At 55.7% G+C, this 16220-nt stretch overlaps 1 protein-coding gene across 1 annotated transcript in view; it reads left to right on the plus strand.

Moving 5' to 3' along the window:
- Positions 1–1459: 1459 nt before the first annotated feature.
- Positions 1460–16220, plus strand: part of BIN3 (bridging integrator 3) — a 46511-nt gene continuing 31750 nt past the window's right edge. Inside the window, exons 1-2 of the mRNA XM_063358732.1 lie at positions 1460–1517; positions 12538–12586. Of these exons, the coding sequence (XP_063214802.1) occupies positions 1510–1517; positions 12538–12586 (57 nt within the window). The 5' untranslated portion in view covers positions 1460–1509. The remainder of the gene's footprint in view (positions 1518–12537; positions 12587–16220) is intronic.

Raw genomic sequence — 16220 nt, forward strand, 5'->3', positions numbered from 1 at the left:
TGCTCCTGCCCTTCCAAATGTGCCACGCATCCATCCCCGCTGCCTTGTCCTTTGGATCCCCTCGGCGGGGGCAGCCCTGCCCCTCCCCACACCTTCGCCTACCCCGGGGTGCTCCCGGGCACCCCTCGCCCACCTTAGGATGCCCCTGGGCATCCCCTCCCTGTGCTCGTGCCCACTCCAGGGTGCCCCCAAGCACCCTGTGCCCTTGCTCACCCTAGGGTGCTCCCGGGCACCCCCTCCCCGCACCCTCACCCACCCCAGGGTGCCCCTGAGCATCCCCTCCCCTTATCCTTGCCCACCCTGGGGTGCTCCCAAGCACCCCATACCCTTGTGTACCCCAGGGCCCTCCTGGGGAATCCCTTGCCCACCCCGGGGTGCTCCTGGGCACCCCCTCCCCATGCTCTTGCCCAACCCAGGGAGCTCCTGGGCATCCCTTCCCTTTGCTCACCCCAGGGATGCTCCCACGCATCCCCTCCCCAAGCCCTCACCCACTCTGGGGTGCTCCTGGGCATCCCCTCGCCCACCACAGGGTGCTCCTGGGCAACCCCTCCCCACGTCTTTGCCCGCTGCAGGGTGCTCCTGGGCACCCCATGCTCATGCCCTTGCCCACCCTGGGGTGCTCCTGGTCACCCCTCCCCATGCTCTCGCCCACTCCAGGGCGCTCTCAGGTGCCCTCACCCATCCTGGGGTGCTGGTGGGCATCCCCTCGCCCACCATGGGGTGCTCCCAAGCACCCTGTGCCCTCACCCACCATAGGGCGCTCCTGGGAAACCCCTCCCCACACCTTTGCCCACCCCAGGGTGCTCCTGGGCACCCTCGCCCATCCTGGGGTGCTCCTGGCCATCCCCTCGCCCACCACGGGGTGCTCCTGGCCATCCCCTCCCCACGCCTTTGCCCATCCTGGGATGCTCCTGCTCACCCCTCCCTATGCTTTCGCCCACTCCGGGGTGCTCCCAGGCGCCCTAGCCCACCCTGGGGTGCTCCTGGGCATCCCCTCGCCCACCTCAGAGTCCTTGGAGCACCCTGTGCCCTCGCCCACCCTGGGGTGCTCCCGGGCACCCCCTCCCCATGCCCTCGCCCATCCTGCGGTGCTCCTGGCCGTCCCATCGCCCACCCTGGGGTGCTCCCGGGCGCCCCAAGGCCATGCCCTCGCCCACCACAGGGTGCTCCCAAGCCCCCCTTCCCCTCGCCCACCCCGGGGTGCCCCTGGTCACCCCTCCCCTCGCCCCCCCCCCCCCCGCGCTGCCGTGTTCGGGGGCCCCGCGGTGGTTTTACTCCAACCCCCCCGGGCTCCGTTCCCGGGGTTTGCACCGAAACCGCACGATTTTACGGAGTTTTCCCTCCGTTTCCCCCCGCCGGACGCGGCCCCCTGCCCTGCCCCGTGACGTCACGCCCCCCTCCCTGACGTCACGCCCGGCGGGGTAACGCTCCTCCCCGACATTGGCGGCGCTACCGGAAGGGGCGGGGAAAAACGCGGCGGCACTTCCGGGAGCGGCGCGGCGGGGGACGATGAGCTGGTGAGTGCGGGACCCTCGGGCCCGGCCCGTCGCTGCTGGCACCGGCCTCTGCGGCTCGACATCGCCCCCGCCGTCCGGCACGCCAGGCCCCGGCTTCTCACCGCCGGCGCTGCCGGGCCTGGCGGCCTAGGGGGGCCCCGGGGCTGGTCCGGCGGGGGACCCGAGCCTGGCCCCGCTGCTGGCCCAGAGCAGGCCCTGGGGCTGGCCCAGCTGGAGCCCCGGTGTTGGTCAGGGTTGGCCCCGGTGCTGGCCGGGCTTGGCCCCGGGGCTGGAGCGCCTGGAGCCCCGGTGTTGGTCAGGCTTGGCCCCGAGTGGGCCCCGGTGCTGGCTCGGTGGGGGACCCAAGCCTGGCCCCGGTGCTGGCTTCAAACAGGCCGCGGTGTTGGTCAGGCTTGACCCCGGTGCCGGTCCAACAGGGACCCCAGTGCTAACCCCGAGCTTGACCCCGGGACTGGCTCTGGGCCTGGCCCCAGTGCTGTCTGGGCTTGGCCCTGCCTGGTGTTGGCCTGGTGGGAGCCCCACTGTTGATCAGGCTTGGCCCTGAGCAGGCCCCGGTGCTGGCCCGGTGGGAGCCCCGGTGCTGGACCAAGCTTGGGCCCTGTGCTGGCCAGGCTTGACCCCGGGACTGGCCCCAGGCTTGGCCCCGGGGCTGCTCTGACAGGAACCCCAGTGTTGGCCAGGCTTGGCCCCGAGTGGGTTCCGTTGGTGGCCTAGCAGGGGCCCCGGTGCTGGCCAGGCTTGGCCCTGAGTGGGTCGCGTTGGTGGCCTAGCAGGGGCCCCGGTGCTGGCCCCGAGCCTGGCCCCTGTGCTGGCCGGGCTTGACCCCGGTGCTGGCCCGGCGGGAGCTCCAGTGTTGTTCAGGCTTTGCCCCGAGCGGGCCCCGGTGCTGGCCTGGCGGAGCACCCAAGCCTGGCCCCACTGCTGGTCCAGTGCTGGCCCCGCTGCTGGCCATGCTTAACCCCGATGCTGGCCCGGTGTGGGCCCTGGTGTTGGTCATGGTTGGCCCCGGTGCTGGCCTAGCAGGGGCCCTCATGCTGGCCTGGCTTGGCCCCGAGCTTGGCCCTGGTGCTGGCCCTGAGCAGGTGCCAGTGCTAGCGAGGCTTGGCCCTGATGCTGGCCCCGAGCTTGGCCCTGGTGCTGGCTGGGCTTTACTCCAGTTCTGGCCAAGTTTCACCCTGGTGTAGCTGCCCCAAAGCTGTCTCTGTAGGTACACACACGGCATATGGGTGTCGAACGGATGCGCTACCGGGGGGCCCCTCACCTCTGCCCCCAGCAACTGCTGCTGGTCCCTCCCCAGCCTTCGTCCCGGGTATGGGGAAGCACCACCGAGCCCCTTCACCCCCCTGCCCTCCCACCTCCCCATGCCTGGGCGCTGTTGCGGGGCAAGGGGTTTGGTGTGGGGAGTCTCCAAAGGTCCCCGGCAGCTCCGTGAGGCTGAAACACTGTAAAACCAACTTCAGTCCCATTGAAGTAAAGCTTTTTTTGGTAAAAAATCCGCGTGTGTTTGGATCGGACTTGTGAAAGGCTCGGTTTGGATACCCTGGTGTCTTTGGTGTGTTGCTTCTGCACGTCTCCTCACTGCTTATTTAAACTAATTATATTAGAAATTAATCGTGACTGCCCTGCATGGTTTCTCATCCCGGATGGTCCCGTAGAGCCAGCGCCGTTATGAGAGGTGAGGGATGTGATGGTTTAAGGAGAAAAAGGCCCTTCCCTTGCCTGGTGCCCTCAGGCTGGGTTCGCCAGGGCAGGCGCAGGGTGAAAATTGAAGATTTTTTTTTTTTTTTTTGGGTTGGGAGTGGGGAAAGTTGCGGTCTGGAAATGTACTTCAACAACATAATGACGCGCACACAGGTGCCTATTAAAATGGGGCCTTTGGGTTAAAAATACACACTTATCCACTGAGTTCATTTTTGTTCTGCTTTAGTCATCTCAGAGCAGCCACGATTATAGACGGCGTTGGGGAACGAGGGTCTCGGAGCCACCTTTTGCCCTCTTGAGCTCTGCGGGCAGCATGGCCTGGGGGCTGCTTTCGGAAAGTTCCAGCCAGTGGAAGAGACCTGTTCCGCTCTCCTGGTCCAGGAGGGGCTGCAGAGACGAAAATGTAAGAAATAAATATTCCCTTCACATGCTGGATGTGGAATAATTTGGGTGCAGAGTGACAACGCTTCCCCTCTGTGCTTTCCAGCGTCCATCCAGCCACGCTGCTCCTGGGGACCGTCTGGTGGCTTCTCTGCGATACACGTGTCTTTTGCTGAGAAATTGAGTGGTTTTGCCCTTTGCTGGGGAGGAATAAAAGGTCATTGCCGGAAGGCGGGGGGGTGTGTGGTGGAAATTGATGCTCTGCTGAAATCTGAGTCTCCTCTTTCTTCCCCAGCAGCGTCAGTCCTTCGGCGTGTCGGGGCTCCGCTTACGCGCGGACGCGAGGGGCTCGGACCCGGCAGCGTGTCAGGGACACAATCGCTCTCAGTTCGGTTTCTCCGCCTGGCTGGCCCTGCCAACCCTGCTGGCCGATAATTCCCACCCTGGATGAATTGCCCTATTCACGAGGCGGGGGGGTCCGGAGTTCAGGGCCGGGCTCGGCGTGACGTCCGCCTCGCCGCCGCAGCGAGGGGTTACGCTCCCGGCGGCGGTAACAAATGCCGGCGTGTGTGCGGGGGTCGTGCCCTGCTCCTCAAACGTCACAGTAAACCATGTCCCTGATGCCGCTGCTCCGCAGTCCCCGCGGAGGCAGCGGGCTTTGTCCCAGCCCGGCGGGGCGGGAGGTTGCTTTGTGCAGCAGAGCATGTTTGCTTAGTTTGCACGTGCGTCTTTCTCTCCGGCAACGGGCACCGTTAAACCCGGGGCGTCGATTAAAACCCCTTTTTTTAGGGGTCGGCTGTCGCAGCCGGTCAAGGGGATGGAGCTTCGTCCTCAGCCCTGTCCTGCAGACCATGTCAGGGAATTGTGGAATGGTTTGAGTTGGAAGGGACCTTAAAGATCATCTTGTTCCAACCCCCTCCGCCATGGGCAGGGACACCCCCCACTAGACCAGGTTGCTCAGAGAAGCGGCACGTAACTCTGCCTTCAGTTTTCCTTCTGTACGCTCGTTACCTTAATTAATTTTTTGCGAAGGCCTGCGCGAGGCGAAAGGGCCACGAGGCTGTTTGCAGGCGGGGTGGTAGATGCCTTGTTGAGTTGTGCGTGGTTATTTCTTTGCTTTCCCTGGCTCTTGGCGAGCGCTCGGTGGGCCAGAGCTCCCTGCGCCGCATCGGGACCGGGAACAGCAATGCCCCTTGTATCAACGCGGGAAAACTTCGCTCCAGAGGGCAAAACGTAACCCGCTGGTGACAGAGGATGGATTAAACCCCCCGAATTCCCGACTCCTGCACCTAGGCAACTAGGCGGTGCCGCCTTTCTAGGCTAAGCTTTATTTAGAGCAGGAGTAGGCTTGTTTTGGGAAACAGCCTCTCATGGACAGATGAGATGTTTTCTAAATCTCGGTGGAGCTGGGTGGCTTCCTTTCGGCTTTTGTGCTGTGGATTGGGGTCTCTCGAACGCGTCTGCATCCTCCTCTTCCTCAGATCTCGCCTGCGGCCATGCGTTTTGGGGGAGAGGGGGGAAAATATTCCAGCGATTACCTTGGCCATCACTCCTTTTAAAAAAACAAAGAGAAATAGAGTGATGGACTTTACTGTATCATCACCCTCAGTCGCCACAAGCGTCTAATTTGTGGCCATCTAAAGGATTTTTTTTAAGGTTCGTGGAACCTCATAAAACCAAATATTGTTGCAGCTCATAACCAGCCTCCCAAATTCCTCCTCTTTTGGTTTCCCAGCTCCCGCAGGTGATTTTCCGAGCAGGAAGAGGGTTTTTTTGTAGTGTGACAGCTCGCTCTCCGAGCGCTGCCTCTCGGCACCGCTGCAACAGCTGGTATTTACTGGGAGAAAAAATATGTTAAGCAAATGTTGATAGTGTGGCAGTGCGAAGCACGTGTTTTCGCGTTGCACTGCAGCGTATTATTGGTCTGCATGGGGGGTTGCCGTTGCCGGACTGCTAAACCATATGCCTCTTGGCAGGGAGCTCTCGCTAAGTGGACTAAGGAGCTGGCATCGATGGGAAGTTGGGAGTGGAACCGCACGGCTGTGCGATATTTAGCTCCCCAGCTCTTGATCCGAGGCAATCCACAGCTGACGCGAATGTGTTTGCTGAAATATTTGGGGAGGGAGGTGAAGAAGAGGAGCTGCCTGTCTTGGAAATGGATGGATTTCTGCCTGCTAGCCAGGGACGAGGAATGCGGGGAGGTGGCAGGCATAGCTGGGTTGGAGCGTAAGAGTAGCTTTCTTGGTTATTCATTTTGTTTTCCGTGTTTTGGAGCTGTGCCGTGACCACGTTGGGCAGGTGCGATGCAAAACACAGACCAAGGCGCCGTTTTCTTTCCAGTGAATCAATATTGATATTCCTTTCGGTGCCCAAATTGCAGTCCCATCGCGGTCAATGGCAACGCTCCCCCTTTCTCTCCGGGTTTCAACGATACCGGGATTTGGAGATGAGCGCGGGATAAAATTAGATGGGATGAAGCAACTGGATACCGAAGTGGTGAGCTCCCAAACACCTCCCTGCACGGTGTGTAGCACCCGTGGAAGGCGGTTTGCGCGTCCCAGAGGTATTATCGCGGCGAAACCGAAACTCCGGCGTGCCCTTCTGCAAACCGGGCAACGCCGGCACCTCGGCTCCCGCGGTGGGAGATGGCAGCGCCCGGCGTGGTCCTCGGAGCGCGATTAGCACGTGGTTATTCCTTAATTATTATTTTTTCCGCCTTCTTTGTTACAGGTAGCTGAAAAACAGTGTTATAGTTGAGCCACAATCGTGTTTCACAACCATGCTTAAAATGGATATTTTTGTAGCATAGTCAGGGCCTAAAACAGCCTTGCAAAATTCTGCTCGCCCACGCGCCTGGCGTGAGTAATTTTCTTTTGATGGGTGAGTAAAATATCATTATTTTTTTCATGCTCATCTTGGAATGGGTGGGAGAGTAGATTCTGACATTATTTTTGATTTGCTTAACACTGACACCGCGCTTGGCTCTGGGCAAGATGCAGAGATACGAGTGGCCCCTGCTCCCAAGAGCTCGCCGTCCGCGGCCACCTCTCCGCCGCCGAAGTTGAAGGAAGGTGCCTTGTTTCCCCGGCCTGACCTAAACCAACGTGAAGTGGATGTTTGCATCTCCTTTTTGTCCCTTTTCCCTGCTGCAGGGGCTCGCCCTGACGTCCATTTGGGGCTTAATGCCTGCGGGTTCGTAGGGATGGGGTTGGGATGGATGCGTTTATTTCCGAGGGACCGTATCTCCCTGCCCCTCGCCGCCCCGTGACCTCCCCCCTCGTCTCCATCAAAGAGAAAACCCAAACCAGAATTTTGGCGCAGAGTCTCCCTCGACATAAGCTGTTTGTGATCCGTTTGAATAATTTTTTCCCCTTTTTTTTCTTTTTTTCTTTTTTTTTTTTTTTTTTGCCTTCGCGCTGTGTTTGGAGCGGTTGCTATGAGTTCCTGCGAGGCGGGGAGGGGGGGGAAGAAGGAGCGGGGTGGGATGGTGCATGCAGTTTCCATGGACACGCTGTAGTACAGCGAGGCATCCGGAGCGATGCTCGAGATTAATGTCTAACCCGCGTCTTGCCTCCGTGCCTTTCTCACCTGGGCAGGGCTGGGATCCTCCCCCCACCACCCCCTGACACTGGGGCAGCCCCCACGGCTGCGGATTTGCAGCTTTTGGGGTTTTTTAGGAAGCCCAGAGTCATGAGACCCGTGGTCCAGGTGCCCAGGGTTGGTTTGCACGTGCGCAGCGCCGTGCGCCCAGCTGGCCTTGCCTCTCCTCGGCCCCGTGCAGGCTGCCTTCAGCCCTTGTTAAGACTCAAGACCGCTAACGAGATAATTACTCCTGCTTCAGCAGCCATTGGTGGTGGTCGCAGCCACCCTTGAACTTCCAGGGTGCCCTGGCTTTCCCATATCGCATCACGGAAAAGCTCTCTCCATAACGGTAGTGAGCAAGTGGAAGTTATTACCTCCGCGGTCGCATCCTTGGATGCTCCCGACATTCCTGTTGATGTTTGCATTGATCTTCCCGTGATGGGGCGAGTCTCCTGGCAGCAAGTACAACTGGAGCCGACTCCTCTCCCGACGCGGGACCTTGGGACAGCCCGGGCGAAGGCAAGGGGTGGCCACCGAGCAGAACAGGGCTTGGGGAAGGGCCCCCGACTCTCACAGAGGGAATTTCTGGGGTGTCTTAGGGCCGGTTTTTGTCTTCACGGAGGATCACGTATAAACAGCTGGTTTTGTAGGAGCCCTCGGCTTTGGGAAGACCGGCCTCAGGGGGTTGGGGTCACCCCTCGCAGCGCAGGAGGCTGGGTGTCACCCTCCTGGTTGCAGGCAGAGATTCTGGTGAAAGAATTGAGATTTTTGGTGGAAATTCAAAGAGTGAAAAGCGCTGGCGGAAATCCAGGCAGCGCTGGCTTGCTGGCGCTTGGGGTTTTGATGGGGCGGGGGGGGGAAACCAAACCCAAAACCCTGAAACTTTCCACGGGAAGCGGGCACTTTTTGCAAAACAGGAGTTTAGTTGGCGGCCTGACGGTGGTGGTGGATAAAAACCAGTCGTTACCACCCGTTCATACCACTTTTTAGACCTGCGGCTCCCTGGCAAATGATTTTGGTTTTGATGGTGTCAGGTTGTCACTTCTCCTAAGTGTCTGGGTAATTAACCTCCAAAACGAGCGAGCACATTGCCCTGGTCTCAGCTTTCCCTGCCCCTTTCCTCGCGCGCTGCTTGTCTGTCCGTCCTTCCTTCCCTCCCCGTCCCTGGTTCCGCAGCGAGCGGCTCGGCATCCCCAGGGCCAGCGGCTCATCAGCTGGGGGCGAAAATGCTTCATGCTTATCCCTCGCTTCTCTGCCAGGGCGTCTTCTGGGGCCTGATGAGGGGTTGCAAGGCGATGTTCTACCATGTGCTGCGGGGAAAAGGGTCACATCCACCCGTTAGTTATCCCCTGGGCGTGCTCCGAACGCCGGCCGGGCTCCCCCTCCGCCTGCTCCCGGCCGGGGATGAAGCCAAGGTTTGATGTCCTGCTCAGTCCAACGCGGCGAAAGGACCGTCGCCTCCCTAAATTAACACTGATGTAGCCTGATTCACGCTGGCAATTCCTGCGTGCCTTCGTTTCAGGGGACTGGCAGAGAGTGGGAGGGGGAGCTACATGTTTTAAACCCCAGCTCCCCGCAGACCTCATGGAGTTGTATTCCCCCCCCCCCCCCTAAAGCCTGCGAGGTTTGTTTGCAACTCTCCTGTGCATCCAGAGGAGAATTAGCTGCTTTGGTGTGTGGCCCTGGGTTTGCGCATGGAAAAGCCAAGTAAATATATGACATTGCTGGGGAAACTTCAGAGAAAATTAGCCACAGCTTCTCCCACCTTCCCCTCCCTGGGGTTCCTGAGCATCCCCGAGTAGAAGCTTGCAGGATTCTCTCCACCCACACTTTTTTTCCTACTTTAAGCGATTCCCACCCCCTCCCTGCAGTTCTTCACCCTCCCTCCCTCCCTCCCAACCCCACCGCTTTCCCAAACTCCCGGTGACCTCTCCGGGAGGGGGGGTGGGGGGATGCAGGTGGCTGGTGATGGGGCCAGGGGCCGGGATGCTCCCCCAGCCCCGTGTTCCCCGGGGTGGGAAGGCTCCGGCTGTGACTCAGCGCGCTCGCGCTCTTGAGGAACGGGATTTCAAGGGATTTCACACCCCAAACACAACCCCAGCTTTCTCTCGCTCAGCAGAAATGAGAGATCAAAAAAAAATAAAAAAAAAAATAAAAAAAAGAAAGCACACCGATTCTGGTTTTTCTTCAGCGTATGTGCAGCTTTTAGGGTAACGGTGATAACCGTGCCACGCCGGTAAATCCATGGCAATAAAAGCTACCGACCCAGCTCCCTCCAACTTATTTGCGTGATGCCCATGGTGCATTTTCTGAACAGAATAAAACACCGGGCGGCTCTTAATTTTTTCAGCAAATGGTTGTAACGCTGCTGTTATCAGGCACGTGTTGTGTGTCCCCCCCACCCATTTCACAGGCTGGGATGTCGACTCACGAAGGGGCAAAAATTCTCAGTGCCAAGAATTGCCGTCGCGTTTCGAAGCGCGGGGTGTATCCGTTTATTCTAAAAGCTCGGATGAGATCCCTACCTCTCATCTTTTATCCTTCCTCACTGCTTTTGTTCCTGCTTCTGCGTCTTTTTTCCCCCCCCCTCGCAGAATCGTATTAAAAGGCAAAGATTCACAAACCGTGAAGATTATCTCAAATTGTAAAATAGCAACAAAAACAAAAAAGAAATTACTTGCACAGGGTTATTTTTTAGAGGTTTTACCGAGACAGACATAATTAGCCAACTGGCATCACGATGCTAATAGAGATATTTACTGCTTCAAAGTGTGTTTGCGGCGTTGTGAAGTGCTCCGGTGACTTTCTTTTGTTCTGGAAGAAAGTCGCTGGGATTGTTTTTTTCCCCCTTTCCCCTCTGCGGGTGCAACGGAGATGGGGGACGGGATGAGACGGGTCCCCCCTGTGCTCCCCCCTGCCTTCCCCTGGGCTGCTGCCTGCGCTGCTGGCTCGGTGGTACCCAAGCGATGCCCGTTCCCCGTATCCCTCTTTTATTACCGGAATCGCCTTGATTTAACCCAGTTTGCCAGCAAACGACAATCGGGATTGCTTCTCCGGATAACCCGCATCGGCAGGGTTGTCCAGACAAGGGTGAGGGGAAGGTTGTGTGCAGGTAATGCTTTAATCACCCTTTTAATTGCGCTTACCCGCTAGGAACCAGCCTAACTCCAGCTTGAACCCTGTGCTTGCCCCCACGCTGGCGGAGGCTGCCCGGCAGCCGCCGTGGCTCGTCGTGCGAGCGGGTTTTTCTTGGGGTAACTCACTCCCCTGGGTAAAAACCGCATCTTTTTCTCCTCCTTCCACCGCGATAAGTTGGTGCCGTCACTTCCAAAAACATCGAGTGACGGCACCTGGCTGCGGATGGGACAGCCTGTGCCTGCGAGAGCGAGGGCTGTGCCTCATTTTAGTTTATATTTGTAAGAAAACACAAAGAAAAAAAAAACCTTATTTTTTTCACTTTCTTCCTGTAAGGCACCACACACCCAGTTATTGACAGGGTAATTATATACCAGCCGAGTGTTTGTTTATAAAAGAAGTGTGATTCACGGCTGCCGGGCCTGCCACAGGAGCTGGAAAGGGTTAACAACCTAAAATTATATCGGTCCGACCGAAGAACCATAAACAGGAAATTCTGCCCCCCCCCCCAAAAAAAAAAAATATTTAAATTTAAACCCGGTGACTCAGGTTGGCTCGGGCTCCTGGAGCCGCTCGGGAGGTACGGACGGGGTTCTAGCCCCCGTTTATTACCGGCGGCTAATGACACCGTTGGGTTTGAAAACAGCGGGGAAGATGGGCAGGAGGGAGCGGGTTGGCGGATAATCTTGGGTTTGCTCCGTCGGGGCGGGTGGCGTGTCCCTTCGTCGCAAGCACTTTCTCCCGTCGCGCGGCCTTGCTCCTATTTTACAGCCGTAAATCAGTTAATCCTTGCTTTGCGCGTTCTGGCCTTTAAGACGTACCGTTCTTCCAACCCTTTTAGAGTCGGCGGTCAAGGCGTTTTCTGCCGTTTTCTTTAATTTGAAGGCAGAAAATGGCATAGCGTTGCCGTCGGTATGAGATATTATAGCGATGAACGCCAAGAAGAAATCAAACGGGACTTCAGGACTATTACTTACTAAAAGAAAGAGTAAGGCTGATGCCAAATAGATCTCCGCTGATCGCGTTACGCTAATAAAAATGTGTTGCTGGGGTTCCAGTTGTCCGATCGAGCAGTTTTATAGCAGCACCGGTGCGGGGGATCTTGTAAGTAAAGCTGCTGAGAAAGAAACGGAGCATCAGCCATGCGTTTGCTGCCCGTCAGCGAGAGCGGCCGCCGACCCAGAACCCTAAAAAATCCACCTTTATTAGCGTAGAATTTGGGCGGCGGGGTGGGAATTTGGACTGGGCCAAGAGGGGAGCTGGGGCTCCCAGTGGGGATTTGGGATGGGATGCCGACCGCGGAGCTAGAGGGAAGCTTTAGGTGAGGCACCTCTGGGAAAAAACATTTCATTTGTGAGACCCAATTTTTTCTTTTTAGTTAAAGAGGTGCTGCCGGGTTAAAGCATCTCATCCAAAATCTCCCAACGTTTTGGAAAACGTTGGGAGATTTTGGATGAGATGCTTTAACCCGGCAGCACCTCTTTAACTTAATTAAATCCGTCGAAACCAGCAGTTGAATTCCTGGATTTTTATTGTGGCGATAGGTGAAAGAAATCCAATTATTTCCAGGAGGGCTGCGTGACCGTAACCGTCTGACCCAGCCGCCCTTACCTATGTTGGGGTAATTTATTTGGAGCACTCTTCACCTTTGAGCTAGCTCGGCGGGGGGGTGGGGGGGGCGGGGAGGGAGGGAATCATTCAGGTAACCCAGATTTTTACTCGCAACCATATTTAAAGATTTTAAGAATGAAGGCTGTTCCGCTGGCAGGTGAGCGGCTCCTACAGCTGTTGTATCAGAGAAATCCTTTGAAGCAGCTCGCGGCTCCAGACGCTCGGCTCGTTGCTTTTTTTTAATAGCCTCTTTCTAAATATTTACAAGGTTTGTTATTTATTTTCTTTTCTTTCCTTTTTTTTTTTTTTTTTTAATTCCCCCCCCCCCCCCCCATGCCCTCTTTCTCCTTTTCGGATTTGTTTTTAAACATAGCGCGTTCTTCAGCGTCCTTCAGGTGTATTTGCCTTACTGGGAGGGTGGGGAAGGGGGTGACTGGGGATGGAGGTGGTGGCCTCGTGGTGGGGACACAGCACAAAAAAGGGGTGCTGCCACCCCACAAATCCCCCCCACCCCATCTCATTCACCCCCAAACCCCATCCCCGAGGAGGGGCCGGGCTGTTTGAGGCCAGCGTTGCTTGCTTACACCTTCCTCCTTTCTCCCTTTTCCAGGATACCGTTCAAGATCGGGCAGCCCAAGAAACAGATTGTACCCAAGACGGTGAGTAAACCAGTTTTCCCCCTTTTTTAGCTCCAGCCTTTGATCATGTGGCTGATGAGTCAAGCCGGCACTTTGACTCGTCCCATTTTGCGAGCGGGTGCCTGTGCGCGCGCGTGGGAGGGAGATGGGAGCGAGCAGAACCTGTTGCCGCGTGTGACCAGCGCTCGGTTCCTCGTGCGAGGAGTGAGGGGGAGCCCCAACCGGGGAGAATATTTTGGGTTGGGATCTATTTCTTTTTTCTTCTTTTTTTTTTTTTTAAATTTTCTTTTTTTTTTTTTTTTTAATTTTTTTGGGGGAGGGTGGTGGGTGAGGGGAAGAGCTCTTTTGGTCTGGCACAGTTTTCCTCGGAGATGGCTGAACGGGCTTCCTTCCTTCCTTCCTTCTTTCAGCAATGGCTTGTTTGTTCATCCTTTCTGAGCAGATGGAGGAGGAGGAGTGGTTCAGATCGCTGAATATAACTGTTTCCAAAGAAAGGCTTATAAGCTGAGATGCTTAGTGCTCGGGCGTGAATTAATTTGTGCTGCACAGCATTTGCTTTAAAAGCAAATTAAAAAAGCATTTTGTATTCTCGTGTATTTGAGACTCCTATCCCAAGTGCCGTTGCTTGCAGCTGGCTGTGGTATTTTCCCTTCTCAAAGCAGATGGTCTCTGCCGTTGTCCCGTGCAAAAAAAAAAAAACCCCAAAAAAAACCAACGCTGCGGGACCTCACGGTAGCTGTCCCTGAAAACTGACCTGCGTACCTGCTCTAAAATCAGTGCCCCGCCGGCGAGCGCGGTGGGGACCTTGTCTTTGTAACAGCCTCGGCGTCCTAATCCCTTCAACAGCCTGACATCTCTGATCCTCCCTCTCTGGGACGCTCAGCGCGGCTAATTCCTCGGGATGCGTGGGCCCTCCCGTTTACGGGGGGTTTCTCCTCGGGACGTGACATTTTCCTCCGGAGGCAGAGGGCTAATTCTGCCCCTCCCTCTGTGGCGTGATTGTCATGTTTTATTTTAAAGGATTTGGTAAGTTGTCTGCTGCCGTCGAGCAGCAATTTTCTGTAACGGCTCCAAACTGTCAGTACAAAATTTCAGCCAGGCAGGCGACGAAGACGAGGACGGATAAAATCCTTCAATGGTTTTTGCGTCTCTTCGGACCAGCCGGCGGAAGGCGCTGCTGTCTGCGGGCCCCCGCGGAAGGCAGCCCCCCAGCCTCAGGCCTTCGCACCCGTTCCCTTTCCTTTCAGGAGACCCCACATCGCTTTTCTCCGTGAGATTTTGCCTCTCGTCCCTCTTTCCCGGTGTTTCCAACGCTGGTGTCCTTCCAGGCTCTCGCAAGAACCAACTGCTCTGCAGCTCTGGGTGTCTTGGCCAGCTTTCTTGGACGTCTCCATCCCGCCCGTTCTCACATCCGAGCTGACTGTATTTTCTCTCTTGCTAGTGCCTGCTGATTTTCCCTCTGCTCCTGCTGCGCGTGGTGTTGCGAGGGGTTTGGCTGAAAGACCTCGTCTCCCCCATGCCGTGCTCCGTTGCTGCCGAAATCGGCTGTGCCCGCGCCGCGGCAGGAGCTCGGGCTCCGTGCAGAGGAAGGGTTGCACCTTTGAGAGCTTCTCTTCCCCTGAGCTGCTGGGGTGTGCTGTGCTGAGGCAGTTGGCAGGCATTGCTTTGATATATATATATGTGTGTGTGTGTGTGTATTAAATAGAACAGCTCAGAATATCCAGCAGGCAGAGGTTCATTCAGCAGCACGAGTATTTCCAGGCCTTTTCCCTTTCCTTCCTTCTTTTTCTTTCCTTCCTTCTTTTTCTTTCCTTCCTCCTTTCCATCCTTCCTTCCTTTTTTCCTTTTTTCCTTCCTTCCCTTCTTCCTTCCTTTTTTCCTTCCTTCCTTTTTTCCTTCCTTCCTTTTCTCCTTCCTTTTTTCCTTCCTTCCTTTTGTCCTTCCTTTTCTCCTTCCTTCCTTTTTCCTTCCTTTTTCCTTCCTTTTTCCTTCCTTTTTCCTTCCTTTTCTCCTTCCTTTTCTCCTTCCTTTTCTCCTTCCTTTTCTCCTTCCTTTTCTCCTTCCTTCCTTTCTCCTTCCTTTTCTCCTTCCTTTTCTCCTTCCTTTTCTCCTTCCTTCCTTTTTCCTTCCTTTTCTCCTTCCTTTTCTCCTTCCTTCCTTTTCTCCTTCCTTTTCTCCTTCCTTCCTTTTCTCCTTCCTTCCTTTTCTCCTTCCTTCCTTTTCTCCTTCCTTTTCTCCTTCCTTCCTTTTCTCCTTCCTTCCTTTTCTCCTTCCTTTTCTCCTTCCTTCCTTTTCTCCTTCCTTCCTTTTCTCCTTCCTTCCTTTTCTCCTTCCTTTTCTCCTTCCTTTTCTCCTTCCTTTTCTCCTTCCTTCCTTTTCTCCTTCCTTTTCTCCTTCCTTTTCTCCTTCCTTTTCTCCTTCCTTCCTTTTTCCTTCCTTTTCTCCTTCCTTTTCTCCTTCCTTCCTTTTCTCCTTCCTTCCTTTTCTCCTTCCTTCCTTTTCTCCTTCCTTTTCTCCTTCCTTTTCTCCTTCCTTTTCTCCTTCCTTTTCTCCTTCCTTCCTTTTCTCCTTCCTTTTCTCCTTCCTTTTCTCCTTCCTTTTCTCCTTCCTTTTCTCCTTCCTTCCTTTTTCCTTCCTTTTCTCCTTCCTTTTCTCCTTCCTTCCTTTTCTCCTTCCTTCCTTTTCTCCTTCCTTTTCTCCTTCCTTTTCTCCTTCCTTTTCTCCTTCCTTTTCTCCTTCCTTCCTTTTCTCCTTCCTTCCTTTTCTCCTTCCTTCCTTTTCTCCTTCCTTCCTTTTCTCCTTCCTTCCTTTTCTCCTTCCTTCCTTTTCTCCTTCCTTCCTTTTCTCCTTCCTTCCTTTTCTCCTTCCTTTTCTCCTTCCTTTTCTCCTTCCTTTTCTCCTTCCTTTTCTCCTTCCTTTTCTCCTTCCTTCCTTTTCTCCTTCCTTTTCTCCTTCCTTTTCTCCTTCCTTTTCTCCTTCCCTTTCTCCTTCCTTTTCTCCTTCCTTCCTTTTCTCCTTCCTTCCTTCCTTCCATCCATCCATCCCTAAATCCTTCCATCCATCCATCCTTCCATCCTTCCGTCTGTCCTTCCCCCTCTTCCTCATCTGCTCCAAGAAGAACAACAAATTTCGGTGTCAGCGACTCAGTAGCTCAGAGTCAGATGCCGATTTTTTTAAATGGCTTCCACTTGCCACGTGTTGACGCTGCTGCTGCTGTTCCTCACCAGGCAGCAGATACGTGGAAGGCAGAAAACAGGAAGCCCAAAGCTTTGCCACCTCACAGTAAGTGTCAAGTGTGGCTCTTCAAAGGAGAACAAACGGCAGGAAACCACCCATCTCCCCTGGGAGCGCGGCGCTCGGCGGCGGGCTGTGGAAGCCCCGGGGCTGCTTTGTAGCTTTAGCGAGCTCGGGGCCCCCGACTTTGCCATCTGTGCGGGCTTTTGGGAGCGGCGGTAGCAGCCGAGGTCTGTGATATTCCAGATGTTGGCCTCTGGAGCCCGCTGCAGGAAGTGGGAAGGTGCGGCATCTCCAGGGCTTGCATCCCAAGCCCATCGGAAGGGAAGTGGTTGCGGGTAGAGGATCTCCCACTCGCCGAGATTGGACCACAAAAGAGGAGGGGGGGAGGAAGAAAGAAGGAAAAAAAAAAAAAAAAAAG

This window comes from Chroicocephalus ridibundus, chromosome 23 (assembly GCF_963924245.1).
Source record: "Chroicocephalus ridibundus chromosome 23, bChrRid1.1, whole genome shotgun sequence".
Classification (NCBI taxonomy): Eukaryota; Metazoa; Chordata; class Aves; order Charadriiformes; family Laridae; genus Chroicocephalus; species Chroicocephalus ridibundus.